At 41.0% G+C, this 16,098-nt stretch overlaps 1 protein-coding gene across 2 annotated transcripts in view; it reads left to right on the forward strand.

Annotated features, from left to right (window-relative positions):
• Positions 1–16,098, forward strand: part of ECT2L (epithelial cell transforming 2 like) — a 49,140-nt gene that overhangs the window by 7,862 nt on the left and 25,180 nt on the right. For both annotated transcript variants that reach the window (XM_074948515.1, XM_074948514.1), the window contains exons 5-13: positions 1,173–1,425; positions 2,752–2,888; positions 4,626–4,753; positions 5,927–6,065; positions 9,500–9,668; positions 10,360–10,485; positions 11,901–11,993; positions 13,822–14,004; positions 15,649–15,752. In XM_074948515.1, coding sequence (XP_074804616.1) covers positions 1,173–1,425; positions 2,752–2,888; positions 4,626–4,753; positions 5,927–6,065; positions 9,500–9,668; positions 10,360–10,485; positions 11,901–11,993; positions 13,822–14,004; positions 15,649–15,752 — 1,332 coding nt within the window. The remainder of the gene's footprint in view (positions 1–1,172; positions 1,426–2,751; positions 2,889–4,625; positions 4,754–5,926; positions 6,066–9,499; positions 9,669–10,359; positions 10,486–11,900; positions 11,994–13,821; positions 14,005–15,648; positions 15,753–16,098) is intronic.

The raw sequence follows: 16,098 nt of genomic DNA on the forward strand, positions 1-16,098 counted from the left end.
GGTAACTGGACATTTACAGCACTTTTAAGGCGCACTGCAGACATGAAATGGGAAATCTGGAACAGCATGTTGTAAATAGCATAATTTGCAAAGCAGTTTCGTATCTTGTACAGCACTCAGATAAATGCTCAACCTTCTGAAGCATTTCATGTATCTGTCTAGCACACTTAATAATAATTGGAAAGATCTTCTGTACCAGAATTTTCAACTCTTTCACGCACTTGACAAGATAATCTTTTAAACTTTGCTTTATTTAATTCACTATAACAGATTAAATTGTTGGAACCAGCTTCATCCAACCCAAGCAAGAACATCTCAATCACTAAGAGTATATTACACATAAAGGCATTTATATTTTCTCTTGTCAGAAGCTAATTCTCATTCTATATTTCATTCTGCTGCTTTGCTTCTATACTTAACCCTGCTTTGGCTTTGGTCTTTAAATGCACACATCAAGCAACAGAACAAAATACATAATTTAGAGATATGTAGTTAGCTGGATAGCCTAAACTCTGTAATTTATAGAGATTGCTGTGGACCATATGGATACTGATAATGCCAGGGCTTAGCATTTTGGAATATCCACAGTGCTACTGTTTGTTATGGTCTGTCTAAATGCATAGTGTATAGCAATGCTATTTATAGAAATTAAAATAAAAAAAATATTGATCTTCAGAAGCTGCTCACGGTATAACAATTAGCCTACTCTTTCTCTTCCCCAGTCCTCTTAGGCCAAATATGACAATCAAAGGGACACAAAAACGCCTTTATTTGCAGATTTCCAGATAACGAAGAATTTTAAAATGAAACATCCCTCCGCTATCCCTTTAAAAAAAAACGGAAGAAAAGCAAATGCACCTCTCTCACTTGAATTCATTGACATTGTCTGATTATTCATCCTCAGGAACAGTGCCAGCCTCTCCACATAATAAAAAGTTGCAGCAAGCTCTTTGAGACAGCGGAATCGTGTATTTTTATTTGTTCCTGTAAAAGCACTAGGCACTTCATAAAAAAAAAGAAATCTCTCGAACATATTTATGGAGGTGCCATTTTTGATTTGTACTCAGATACTATGGTGATCAGTGGCAGTATAAAGCCCCAAGATTAAATAGAAAGCTTTTTGTCTTCAATCACATCTTATTGTCTCTCTTTTACTTCCTTCTTGTCTTAAGGACTGTTTGTGGGTGCCAAAGTGTGTTAAGTTCGGATGGTTCCTGCCCTACACTCCAGCAGACAGCGAATATAGCGCGTGGAAGCAACATTATATTGCCTGTGCCACCAGCTTGGATTACTTCACCCCAAGAGAGGCCACTGAAATCTATGGGACCCTCAATGAAGCAAAAGCTGAACATGAGGAGCAGGAAGAAAGGCTGAGAGAAAAATGGCTACGGAAAATGATTCGGGAGAGATTAGCGTTACACAAGAGTCAGTGGTATTAAAATAACGACCTCTTTCTTGTGAGATTAATGTTAAAATAACAAACACTGTCTTCTGAAAGTGATAAAGCAGCCTAAAGTATTCAAGCAGTCAAAGACCTTTTCTTTAGGAAAACTTAGCTTCACAGATTTTTTTTAAATTAATTTTTAATATCAAAAGAGTAAGAGCTGAAAATGGTAAATATAACAATAGATTTTGTTTCTTCTGTGTGGTTGTTTAGCCATATTTGATATGCCTGTAGGAAAGGGATAAAAATATTCAGGCTTAATAGTGTCCAGTGGGGTTTCTAGTACATCTCAACTGTGGAAATAATAGAAACCTTAAACTGTCAGTGTGTGGTTGCTGACTTAATATCTTTCCAGTCTGGCACAAATTGCTTTCCAATTTACGAAAACGAAGATTTGAAAGGAAAAAACCCAATACCAGGATGTCCTGTAGAAATTTTAATTATATCTACAAATACAGTAAATGCATTAAAGGAATCCTTGGTCAAGTTTAGGTCAAAATGTAGGTTTTGTATAAAATTATTTAAATAAAACCTAAGACTAAAAGAAATATTTCCATGGAATTCTAGGATATATCAGACTTTTATTAAACAGTGCTCAGCATATTGAGATTTATGTCTACAAGTCTAATAATCAGCGTATTTTATATTAGATATAGATTGTGATTTTTTTGTTCGGGCAACATGGTTCTCCCCCCTTCATTAATATTCGTTTGAAAGGATGTCACTATTCATATAGTTTTCATGGAGAGCACACCTTCAGTGATGTCAAATCCCCAAGTTTTCTCTCAAGTCTCATATTTGGCATTGTTCCTAAACCGCAGCACCTGGAGTCATGTGATTATGTGAGAATCTCAGTTTTCCTTTTTTAAACAGTAGGCTTCTAGTCTTTCCGGTTAGAGAGAAAAACTTGAAAATATGAATCGCAAGTCCTCAAAAATCAGAAGGCAAATGAAAACAGTCTCCATGGTTTTAATCTCATGGCTGTTAAAACATTCTTATGATTTTTTTTAAACTGAACTCATTTTTTGAGCTATTCAGGTTGTCAACACTACTTTCATTTCAGGTATTAATATAAGACAACTTCATTTTAGTAGAATGACCAATTCCTAGCCAAAAATGAGGAGGACTTTTCAGGCAGGATGTTCAGTTTAGATAAAATCTAAAGACTGCCCTGTAAAACTAACATTCTAATTTTCATACGGATTATTTCCCTAATTACTGCATTGTTTCTCCTGTTAGTGTGTACTTACCCAGCAGTGGAAATGCATGGGATTGAACAGTGGTGTCTGGTGATGTTTGTGTTTCAGAGGAGTTATTCAAAGCTCGACTGCCTTGGATGAGTGGTACTTGGAGCTCGAGATTTTTAAAATCGCGATTACAGCCAAGTCAGGCCCAGACGATCCAGGACCGGGCTAGACTACAGGCAGCTTTGCAACTAATTAGGGTAATTTCCCCCAAAATCTACTTGCATTTTATCCTTTGCAAATTGTTCTTTTTTTGTGCAAGCATTAAGTGCTGAACCCTGAGATTGGTTGGCGGTGCTAACACAAAGATCCTGTTTAAATCAGAACTACTTGAAATACATTCCACTTAATTAAAAGCAATTAAAACTCTTAATTGATTTATGCTTCATGTAATCCCACTGAAGTCAGCACAGACTATGGTTCACGGTTTATTGTGGACCTCATTCTGCCACCCTTAGTCATGCTGAGAAGTGCCCTACTCACTGCTTACTGCCTTTTGACCTCCAACGAGAACTTTGTGGCCTAAGATACTGTGTACCATGAGTAAGGCTGGGACAGCATGACCTTAAGTAATATGTGTACAATGTTTTTGTCTGAAATATATATGATAAAGCATAGAGATCCTGTTATACTTGTATAATTATTAGTTCAGAATGGTGCACAGTGACAATACGTGACAGGCTTTGTTATAGTAAATGCTGGCAAGTGTAAGCAGTTGATCAACTAGGAGACTGATGTGAGGGAGCCACTCCTGCAAAGACTTAGGCTCATGAGCAACTGAGGGTATGTCTACACTACAAAAAAAACCCAACCCCATGGTACAAGTCTTAGAGCACAAGTCACCAGACTCAGGCTCACAGGACTTCTGCTACGAGGCTAAAAAAAGCAGTGTAGAAGTTCCTGCTAAGGCTGGATCCCAGCCTCTGAGACCCTCCCCCTCCCTGGGACTCAGAGCCTAGGCTTCAGCCTTAGCAGGAGCTTCTACACTGCTATTTTCAGCCCTGTAGTGCAAGCCCTGTGAGCCCAAGTCAGTTACTCATATCTTTGTCTTTGCAGGATTGGTTTTTTGTGTCTACTGTGTGTCTCTTATGTCATAAATAAGATTGATTGGGTGTTAGTAAAGTCTGAAAAGTCATGGCACAGAATATTTTACTTCCTAGTAAGCTTATTTTCTACTGGAAAAAGCATTTATAGCCATCAGTTATTTTAAAATGCATTAAGACTTCAAAACACACACAAAAAAACATCAAAAATGGCTGTTAAAATGGAAGGAAGAGACTTGTAAAACAACTATTTAAAAAAAATTAGAATCCCCTAAAGATCATGATCTTTGCCATGGAAATCAGAAGTGACAAATGTGCAGACTTATTCTTAATACAGTTAATTTCATACTTGACTAAACTGTACTCTGATTACAGCTAGATTCAGTCTGTAATCCAACTTGTAAAGCAGTTGAGTACAATTAACACTTCTTTGTGCCTTGAAATATACATGCTAAGGTTCAAAGTGAAGCATTGGCAGCACAGAAAGTAAAAGTGTTTAGATGTAGCTGGTATGTGAGCCCAAGAAATATGCTACTGGACAATCTTCTTCTCACCCTCCACTATAAATACTGATGAACCCCCTCATCCTTGTGAAGCTCCGTATAGGATTAGTGCCTTAGTTTGTATCCATATTACTCAATTTACAAGATTGTGTCTGAGCCACTGTTAGTTGTATTCTCAAGTACTGTTCTTCTGAGGAACTCAGTTAAATACATCTTACTTTGTGTCTGTCAATAATAATGTACTATCATTGGTAAAATAAGTTTAAGGTTTTTTTTACTGGTAAACGCAAGACAGCATTTCTTAACTGCTGCATTATGTAATCACTGAACCATATGTTATTACACTGCATCTTATATATTTCTCTCAGCATTTTTGTTTAAATGCTTTCAGGAAAAGAGTGCTCTTTCGAATCATACTCTTTCAATGCTGCTTTCTGAAGAAATGAAACCTGTAGCAAACTTTAATCTAGCAGCAGAGAAACAGCTTGTTTTGGCCTCCCTAAAAACTTTGCCCAAGAGGTAAGCGGGACTCAAGATTTTCAAAATGCTGGCCATAATCCCCAAACCACACAGAAAATGGTACCCAAAACGCAGTGATTAATAAGGGTGACACAATACGTTGTAGGAAACAGCACACAAAACTGCAGATGTTTGTGGTCACGTCAGGTGGCTTTTAACACACGAACACCTTGATGGAGCTCAACTTTGTCCATTGGTTCTAAATAATTACCACATAGGTTCCCTCTCAAAGCTGTGCTGCTCTTCCTCCGGGCTGGGAGGAGCAAGTCCACGAACTGGCTTGCAGACGATAGGTCTGGCCCATGCAAAGTCCTCCATTTAACTGACACCACTTGGGCGTAATCCTGGGGAGGGAACTGAAACTTGAGGTTGGGTAAAAACTTGGTGTTCTGTGTGGGGGTGTGACCAGAAATACTAGATTCCCACTCTAGATTCTTGGGCACAGATTGGCCTGAAGCAACCATTCTGGAGCAACGATCAGCTGATCTGGTCTTAAACCACCACCCTGAAGTTCAAAGATATGGAAACAAGAGACTAGAGAGACTTTCCCATAATGCAGCATACCACCCTCAACCCTGTTGCTGGTCCAGCCATAAAATGGGAACCTTGTAGAGCCATTTCATGCTAAGCCTGGATAGTGGACTAATGACAAAACTTTGAGGTCTAGAGTTGTAGTTTTCATTGGCTAAACCTACTTAGGGAGAAGATCCTAAAAATTCATTTTCTTTTGTGGATTTACAAAGAACACATTGATTTGTTCTTTATGTGTATTGAGATTGTAAGTTTAAAATCTTTTCACCACAGAGCAAATGAGGGCACTGAGGAGTATTTTCCCTATCACCAGCACTGCTAAGACATAGTGTAAAAATAAACACAAAAAAGAGTGCAAATGGCTGATCTGTAGGTGTTTGGAACTCAGTGATCTCAATAGGCAGTAGGTGATTAAGGTTAATTGTCTCACAGAAGTGGTGGCCTTCAGGAGGCATGGAATAGAATAATAATACAAGTTGCTGTAAATGTATTTACAAAACACAACACTGCATGTCTATTTAGTGTAACTGAGGTTTAGACAGGTATTTTCATACCCTAATGGTTTATTTCTGCATTAAAGTAAAAAAAGAAAGATAATCTTTAAAGGATATGCTGCCTGAGTTTTTGCTTTTCCTTCTGTAGAAAGAATGTGACTGGAAGAAGATCCTACCCTGTGTTACCTTACAAACACTGTCAGTGTATCTACCAAAAACACAGCAATTTTGCATATCCACTTGAGCCATATCTGGTTTTGATATCATCCAGGATTCCTGCATATGAGGTATGAATTTCTTCTAAGTCTTCTCTCTTTTTTGAATAGTTAGAGTACAAACCGGGGGAAGTACCTGAGACAGCAATCTGTTCATCCTTCCCCTGCAAAGAAAGCGTCCTTCCTGGAGTCTACTATAGCCTCAGTCCTGCAAATATTTTGCTCACATGAGTAGTCCCATTAAGTGTTTACAGGATTAGGGTCTCAGCGAAAGTGCACCATAAAGGGAAAAAAAACAAAGGAAAGCACAAGATTAAAATGTCAGTAAAGTAATATTATGGGTCTAAATCAGTGGTTTTCAATAGGGAGGGTGCAGAGGAATGTTGGGGGTCTGTGTGGTGGGACTGGAGCTAGCCCCCACAGGGGGCGGGGAGAGAGCACCACACTTCCAGCCCCACTCTGCCCCCAAATCAGCTCCACATCCAACCCCATTCAGCCCCAGTTCTGCTCTGCCTCCAGGCCCAGCTCTGCCCTCATTCCCTCTCCGCCCCCAAACCAGCTCTGCCTCTAGACCCAGCTGCTCCTCATCCGTCCCCCATTCTGCCACTAGCTCTGCCTTCAGCCCAAGCTCTGTGCTGAAGAAACCTTGACTGTTCAGTAGTGGGGGAAGGGGCACGGACAGATTCCATTACTGGTAAGGGGCAGGGGGTGACTGGAAAACTTTGAGCACCACGGGCAGCAGGATTGTCCGGCTATGTAGACTCACTCCTCAGGCCCTACGCTACCAGCACTCCCAGCTACCTTCGAGACACCACTGACTTCCTGAGGAAACTACAATCCATTGGTGATCTTCCTGATAACACCATCCTGGCCACTATGGATGTAGAAGCCCTCTACACCAACATTCCACACAAAGATGGACTACAAGCCATCAAGAACACTATCCCCGATAATGTCACGGCTAACCTGGTGGCTGAACTTTGTGACTTTGTCCTTACCCATAACTATTTTACATTTGGGGACAATGTATACCTTCAGATCAGCGGCACTGCTATGGGTACCCGCATGGCCCCACAGTATGCCAACATTTTTATGGCTGATTTAGAACAACGCTTCCTCAGCTCTCGTCCCCTAACGCCCCTACTTTACTTGCGCTATATTGATGACATCTTCATCATCTGGACCCATGGAAAAGAAGCCCTTGAGGAATTCCACCATGATTTCAACAATTTCCATCCCACCATCAACCTCAGCCTGGTCCAGTCCACACAAGAGATCCACTTCCTGGACACTACGGTGCTAATAAGCGATGGTCACATCAACACCACCCTATACCGGAAACCTACTGACCGCTATTCCTACCTACATGCCTCCAGCTTTCACCCTGACCACACCACACGATCCATCGTCTACAGCCAAGCTCTGCGATACAACCGCATTTGCTCCAACCCCTCAGACAGAGACAAACACCTACAAGATCTCTATCAAGCATTCTTACAACTACAATACCCACCTGCGGAAGTGAAGAAACAGATTGATAGAGCCAGAAGAGTTCCCAGAAGTCACCTACTACAGGACAGGCCTAACAAAGAAAATAACAGAACGCCACTAGCCGTCACCTTCAGCCCCCAACTAAAACCCCTCCAACGCATTATTAAGGATCTACAACCTATCCTGAAGGATGACCCAACACTCTCACAAATCTTGGGAGAAAGGCCTGTCCTTGCCTACAGACAGCCCCCCAACCTGAAGCGAATACTCACCAACAACCACATACCACACAACAGAACCACTAACCCAGGAACCTATCCTTGCAACAAAGCCCGTTGCCAACTGTGCCCACATATCTATTCAGGGGACACCATCACAGGGCCTAACAACATCAGCCACACTATCAGAGGCTCGTTCACCTGCACATCCACCAATGTGATATATGCCATCATGTGCCAGCAATGCCCCTCTGCCATGTACATTGGTCAAACTGGACAGTCTCTACGTAAAAGAATAAATGGACACAAATCAGATGTTAAGAATTATAACATTCATAAACCAGTCGGAGAACACTTCAATCTCTCTGGTCACGCAATCACAGACATGAGGGTCGCTATCTTAAAGCAAAAAAACTTCAAATCCAGACTCCAGTGAGAAACTGCTGAATTGGAATTCATTTGCAAATTGGATACTATTAATTTGGGCTTGAATAGAGACTGGGAGTGGCTAAGTCATTATGCAAGGTAGCCTATCTCCCCTTGTTTTTTTCCTACAACCCCCCCCCAAGACGTTCTGGTTAAACTTGGATTATTGCTGTGCACATTGTAAGATGAGCTATTGCCAGCAGGAGAGTGAGTTTGTGTGTGTGGTTTTTGGAGGGGGGTGTGTGTGTGTGTGGGGGGGGGGGTGGCGGTGGTGAGAAAACCTGGATTAGTGCTGGAAATGACCCACCTTGATTATCATGCGCATTATAAAGAGAGGTTTCAAAGAGGGATGGGCTATTACCAGCAGGAGAGTGAGTTTGTATGTGTGTCGGGGGGGGGGGGAAGGGTGAGAAAACCTGGATTTGTGCTGGAAATGGCCCTCCTTGATGATCACTTTAGATAAGCTGTTACCAGCAGGAGAGTGGGGTGGGAGGAAGTTTTGTTTCATGGTCTCTGTGTGTATATAATGTCTTCTGCAGTTTCCACGATATGCTATGCATCCGATGAAGTGAGCTGTAGCTCACGAAAGCTCATGCTCAAATAAACTGGTTAGTCTCTAAGGTGCCACAAGTACTTCTTTTCTTTTTTCTTTTTACGGGCCTAAATGAATCTCTAATACAGAAATTCAGAGTTTAATAGGACACTGAATAAAAAATGCTGTCTGTGCACGTGTGTGGGCTGCACAGGTTTTAATACACTGACACTATGTGATTTGAAGTAAAAAAACCCAAATCATATGGTTTAAGTACTAATTTGTGTAAGATGTTCAGTGTTATAACTAATCAAAGACAAGTCCAGGATGCACACTCCAAAAACAGCCCATCCTGTGTATTTAAAAAGTTGAATAAAATCTGAGTTTCAGCAAATCATCAGTGGAAAATAAGTAGGAAGCTAAGCCGACCACCCAAGCAGTGTTTTGTTGTTTCATGGTAAAGATTATGGCCCTGATTCTAAAAATCACAGTGTGTGGATGGACAGCTGTATCTGTAGAGAACACAATTAACTTCATTGGGGGTTCACAAGGCATGCCAGGCTGCTCATGCACAACGAATTGCAGGGGTGGCCTAGCTGATATTTTCCTTTCATAAAGGTTGTTGGAGAGATTATCTCATATCCACTGGCATGATGGGGCCACAGGACAAAGCTGAATAAAGAATTTCTCTGTGTAATTAATTACTAATGTGTAAAAATAATAATGTGTTGCATCCTACAAATGAATATTGAATTAAGAATGATATTTTTCTCAGGGAATTACAGGTTGAGAAAAGCAGGATTTATTTATTGAAGATATGAACTGATTTATTTCTGTAGATGGTGCTGGACAGCATCAAACCTGGGGTGATTCCTGTGTTGTATGAACATTGCGGAATGACATTGGAAAGCCTCCTTTTTTACATAGAAAAGGCTCTGGATGGCCGAAAAGCAAAGAGTATAGGGATTTTTAGCGATGGAGACTCCAGAGAGATCGATTTACTTCAAGGTAGGGGCAAAGAAACTAACTGGGAACATGTCAATGCCATATCATACTTAGGTATTCCAAAAGGGGAATCAGCATGAAAATGAAAAGTTAATCAAACTAGCAAATTGGTCACTGATCCAACTGTAATGTGTTTCTGGCAGGTGGACCTCTGTACCTTCCATTGTAATCAATAGGACTCACCCCAGTAGCAGGGGCTGCCTGGATGTAAAAGCTTGTAGGATCAAGGGCTTGGTAATTAGTTAAAAGCCAGAGAAAATATGACAAAAAGATGCCATGGTAGAGCCATCTCTGCTGTCATAAAAAAGGAGATTAGACACATGATGCTAGTCCAGAGTAACTAAAGGTCTGACCATGGGGTTAAATAAGGGATAAAAGGAAGACAAGAAAGAGAAACAAGCCGGCACAGAGGTGCAAAGAAAAAAGTAATAACCAGAAGAGAGAGAATACATGGTACAGAGAAAAGGGAACAGAGAGAGAGAGAGAAAGAAGTTACTAAAGAAATGGAGGACAAGAAATTGCTCAGGTTTGAAAGTTAGCATATTGCCCTCAAAAAAGAGATTTGAGGGAAGACTGTGTAAGTCATGGGAAGGGAAGTAATGGTATGAGTACAGGAGGGAAGAATTTTGAGCAGAATGAAAACCCTCATGGACATTTTATTTATTTCATTGACTTTTATTTAAATGTTTTTCAGGCTGCAGAATCAGTATTGAGAACATTCTGAGCCCTGAAGTGAGAGAATTTTGGGAGAAGCTAGGTTGTGTCATGTCTCCAGAGGAAGGTGGTCATGTGGACATCTTTGTTCCTCTGGCAGCATCAGGTCAGTTTTGTTTGAACTTCTGCCATGAGGGAGAATCTCCCACTCCATTGCGTATGTGTTCACTACTGAGTAGGGCTTGTTGCAATTGAGGCTGGTAGAAAATTGGGTTCTTTCTGTGGAGAATTTTGACTTTTTGTTGAAAAAATCTGAATACCGGAATAGTTTTGTGGGAGTTGTAGTTTGGGTGCCTCTTGTCCCCATTCTCCTCTGTGGGTCAACCCCCAGAGCTAGACAACATCTCTCATGATCCACCACAGGTATGAGGCTTCTGTTAAGCACAGAGGAATGACTGTGATGCATCGTGGGACGTATAGTCCAGCCAAGAAGCCTGGCTTACAGAGGAAAAGGGGGACATAGGGCATCCAAACAGCTCACATTAGACATAGTGGTAGCTGAGAGGGGGACAGTTTAACTTCAAACCAAACTAAAACATTACTTTTCAATTTGGTTCCACAAATCACATTTTTCAGAATAGAAATTTTTGACTTTGTATGAAAGTTTTTGCTCTTTGCAGAAAAGTCAAAATTTTCCACTGGGTGAGGGGGGGAAGAGAGTCACTTTCAACCAGCTCTATTTGGGGCTGGGGCTGGGGCAGGGAGAATCTTTTTGTTCTGTGTTTGTACAGTACCTAGCACAAAGGGGTCCTGCTCCATGACTAGAACTCATAGGTGCTATAATACAAATGAGGGTACAGAGTCCATTAGAAAGCAGAATAGTTTCACACAGCTGCTGAGCTTAGTAAAGAGACAGATATATTCTATTTCTCTCATTCTCTTCAGTTACCTCAGTCTGTTTGGGAGATATTAAAGGTTGATCTTGCAAGGTGCTGAGCAAGCACCAGAATCTGTCATTTGCTCAGCCTTGCAGGGTCACCCCCTTAGCTGGCATCAAGGCAGGTCATTACAAGAACTAAAGAATAGTATCCACTCCTGTTTTGTTATTTTTCTTGTCTTGGAAGGAATAAGATGCACCTCAAAGCTCTATTCTTCTCAGGGACCCCACAATCTCACAATGTGTATCTCTTCATTGACATTAGAATGAAACTGGAGTTATTTTTCTTCATTAGGGATCTCACGCCAAAAACAACTTTTCTAGTTTTTTGTCCATGTTAATGGATGTGATTGTTCCTTCACAGTGTCATTTTGTTAAGATACACAGGACATCTTTCATGCCATTGGTAAATATAGTAGAGTTTTCAGAATAATACGATAAAAAGCATAAAAAGTACTGTTGATTCACAGAGACATGACATTTTCATCTAGCCTTGAAAAAAAGTTTAGATCTCTTTTGGTTTCAGATGAATAATAGCAGCATGGAGAAAAAGAATTGGCTAGTGTACTGTAGTGGCTATATGATGTTAGTGATGTAAATAATACAGAATTTTATGAACTAGAAAAGAGAATGCATCTTTTCAGAGGCAGGGATGGAAGTCCTTTCCCAGCTGACTCAGCTGACTGGTGTGCTCTTCAGAACCCCCACAGGAATTGCAACTGGATCTTATCAGCACAGTAAGTACAGAAAGTTGTTATACACATTTATAAAGGGAGCTATGTGGCACATCTGGTATTTGGCCACATTTTATATGGCTTGGAGAAATTGAGTCAGCATTCCCCAAGTAGGAGAAAAAAGGTTTATTTACAACTTAAAAATAAAGAGACTTATTTTGCCCATAAGCAAAGTAAGAATTATTAGATAAAAGCAAGAGAAAATGATTCTAAATCTGCTTTTGGAAAATGACAGGTAGAAGTAGGTGTATAGAGGAAGGATGTTGGCATTTGATTAATTTTAGATGGCTAGTATTATTTACTGAAGACCCAGTGTCATACTCTAAAATCAAATCACAGATTTACATGATAGTGATCTTCAAATACTTGAAAGGCTGCCATAAAAAAGATGGAGAAAAGGTGTCTTTTGCCACTGAGGTTCAAGACGCAATGGGTTCACACTCCAGAATAGCGGATTTAGATTAAATCTCAGGAAAAACTTCCTAACTGTAAAACCAATAGGACAATGGAACAGACTGCCTAGAGAGGTTGTGGAACCTCCTTCACTGGAGGTTTTCAAAAGGAGGCTGGATAGCCATCTGTATTGAATGGTTTAGATGCAACAACTCCTGCATCTTGGCATGGGGTTAGATGACCCTTATGGTCCCTTCTAACCTATAATTCTATAGGTTTATAACTTTGGCTACACTATTCTGCCATATTTTAAAAATTCCATTTCAGGAACAACTAAGTACTGTTTGATGTAATACTATCTGCCTGTCAGGTTAGCATAATGAAGGACAGAGGCGTTAAAGGGTAGGTGTCTCAAAGTATACATAGAGCAGAGTGAATGGGTGGGAAGAGAGGATCGTCTGGTACAGCCACATCTATATTCAGATGCTTCAAGGTCCCTGTTTTGTATGGACCATGCAATGCATGTAAAAGTGTAATTAGCAGAGGTTTCAGGTCCTGAATAAACCTGAATTTGCAAAATCCATTATGCTTTCAAAAGGGGATGTGTTTGACATTCTGTCACAGATCACTAAAAATCTATGCTTGGTGTGATCTTCTGATTCAGCATCAGAAAGTCCACTACTAACATCTTGTAGTTGTGGAAAGCCCTAGGTATAATCATGGTATCAGAAACTCAGTCAGTCTCCTGTTGAAAGGGCATCAAACTCTACTTTAGTGTCAATTACATTTTATTACCATACTAATAAAAGTCAGAATTCTCCAGAACGATCTGAAATTTACAGCAGAGTAAACCAGGAAACAAAATTAATTTGTCATGATACTGTAACCACTTTTTGACCAGAGTGGTTAGCCAACATTTGGGGACTTGCATATTGTTTCTGATGGGAGGAGAAATTGATGATGGAGTCAGGTATTTCTTTGATTCAGTCCTGTTTGTTTACTAAGAATGTACAAAGTCCTGTTTCCCTGAACATAGTAGGAATCAAACAGGAGATAGTTTCTTTGGTCAGAGTTCCAAATCTCTTTCAGGCAGTACTCTGCTCAAAAGCTCATACTTTCAGATTTTGTTCTCAGTCTAATGCTATCCAGGCTTCTTAATTCCCTCTGTGTGCTTCTGCTGCAGACACACAGCTCTACCAAATCAATACACCAGCTCCTGCATTGCTATATCAGTCTCCAGGGAAACACCTAAGGCTACATGGTTCAACTTCTACTCAAGCCTCGCTGGGTGCCTGCATTTTGGGTTGTGGGTTCTATTGTTTCAGCTAAATGTTCCATAAAGGAGCTTATTTCTTACACTTATGCTGAATGAAGGGCAATGGTTACAGCTACCAGTTTCAGTGAGGTTTTTGCCTAACACCCAGCATAAAAATATCAGTCCTTAGTGAATGGCTGGGAAAACAGAAGGATGGACCTCCCACCTCCACCTACTTCACTGAAGTAAAACTACAGACATGGCTCAGACTGACAGAGCTCCTGGAGGAGGCACTGAAATCTGTCCGGAAGCAGATGCAACCATATTTAAGTGAGCTGCAGAAGAGTATTAGTGGCCGGATTATTGGTAAGATTTGTCGTTTTTCCTTTTTTAAACACTTATAAAACAAGTACTCCCTCAAAAAGGGTAAGAAAAAGACTTGAAATCTCTCCCTCCACCCCCCCAAACTTTCATGGAAACATCACAACTTTAGAACTTGTCTCTTCCTTTCCCCTTTTCTCCTGTGTCTATTTTGATGAGCAAACATTGTCTTCTGTGTCTGTGACGCACATTGTACATGACAAGTATTAAAAACAACCTACTACAGAATGAATACTTCCAATGCATGTGTCAGCTAACACAAAGGTGCAAATGAATGGGAGAGTTATCTGCATGGTCAAAACAAAGAGTGCTAAAAAAGTTATTCAGTTGTTTTTAATAAAGTATTATATCCTTCAGCAAACTAGGTCATTCGGTAATAAGTGTGACTGCTCAAATATATGGCGTCTGAACTTGCATTAAGATGCTCAGACCAGAAACCATTGCTTGCAGTTTACCTAGCTTAGGCCCCTTCTGCATCAATGCATGTGTACTATGACACCAAGACTATCTATGCCCAAGAAAAGCCTTGTCAGAACGAATGCTCAAAAACAAGAGCATTGTGGGGATCTGTAGATGTTATATTGGAAGAACTCCAATTACTGATAGGGCAATCTACTTTTCTCCTAAAGAGATTCTTTCAGCACACTCTACATTCAGAGTATCAAGCAGTAAACTGTCTCCATGAAGAGGGTAAGGTTACATTAAATGGGTCTAGGAAACCTCTCTCAAAGTTGTTTTCTGACCCCAATGTCTGTGTTTAGACAATATCCTTTAAAGCTGTCATACAGGCCCGCCAACAAGGGGAGGGAGGGAAGGGGCAAAGGCTTTTAAATTGGCCAGGCAGGCCACAGGGCTCCTGGGCGCCTGCGGGTTGGTACTGGCAGCAGCAAAGGCAGCTGGGTGGGCATGTGGAAGCCCTGGCCATGCCAGAAGAGCATGCCCAGCAGTTCACTGGGCGGTAGCAGCTCGCTGGGCACCAACCAGTGCAGGTGCAGCACCACCTGCCCCATATGGCCAGCTCCGCACCCATGTGGTGACGCCACGCCGGACCAGCAGCGCGTAGGGCTCAGCTGCAGCCTGCCCTGCACGATGTGCAGCGGCAACCCATTGACTGTTCTGCCCTGGAGCCCAGAATTGCTGTCAGCAGGCCTGCTGCCATAGGTCTGAGATGTCCCTATACTGGCATAATGCCAAAGAAATGACTCTGCTTGACTCAGATCTCAGACTGAGTTTGCAGGGCTAGCAGTGGCAGGTAAAAATATATATTTTTAAATCCAGAAAGTGAGCGCATTTGCTACCGTGTGATTGAGATAAAATTGTGGGACCTGGCAATGCCATGTCTAGAGTGCTTTTTCAGAGCAGACACACACTTTGACCTTGCCTACACCGGATTTATATTTGCAGCATCTAAGGCATTGGTGCAGCTACATCATTGTAGGTAGACTAGTGGCTAAAAACCCCAGTGTAGACCAGTTCCCTTTTGTTTGAATGCCCAACAAAATGTCAGCCTGCATGTGCGGTTGCCTATTTTCCTGACTAGAATATAGTGACTATTGTTAATGGCTATCAGGCAAGCTTATCATATCTGTTTAAAGGACTAACTTACAATTAATGATCTTGTATTTTCAGGTCAGTTTATGTTTGATGCCATGAGCAGAGCTAAAGTACACACTAATAGAGAAACAGCCCAGACTTTCACGGATGGATTAGCTGAACTGTCAAAAAGAAGCTATGTAAGTAAAATTGCAAGGTTTTTAATAGTCGAATGAAGTGGTATTTAAGGTTATTTGCAGATCTCTTCCCATTTCAATGACTGTTGTACTAGGCTTGATGAATATTTGAGGCTTTTTTTTTTTTTTTTAATAAGTTCAGATACCTATTGACATGCTGGATCAGCCCACAAATACATAGGTAGGTGACGATCCATAGCTCTGAATAGGGTAGTCGCATGGACACACTTGCTTTTTCCTGGTTTGGAGTCCAAATTAGCAACGGGTCCTTTAAGAGTGGATGCTGAATGGGATGCTGGCACAGATTGCACAGTGCTTCAGACTTTCCTGGTCAATCAGCCACTCCAAT

Source organism: Natator depressus, chromosome 3 (genome assembly GCF_965152275.1).
Source record: "Natator depressus isolate rNatDep1 chromosome 3, rNatDep2.hap1, whole genome shotgun sequence".
NCBI lineage: Eukaryota > Metazoa > Chordata > Testudines > Cheloniidae > Natator > Natator depressus.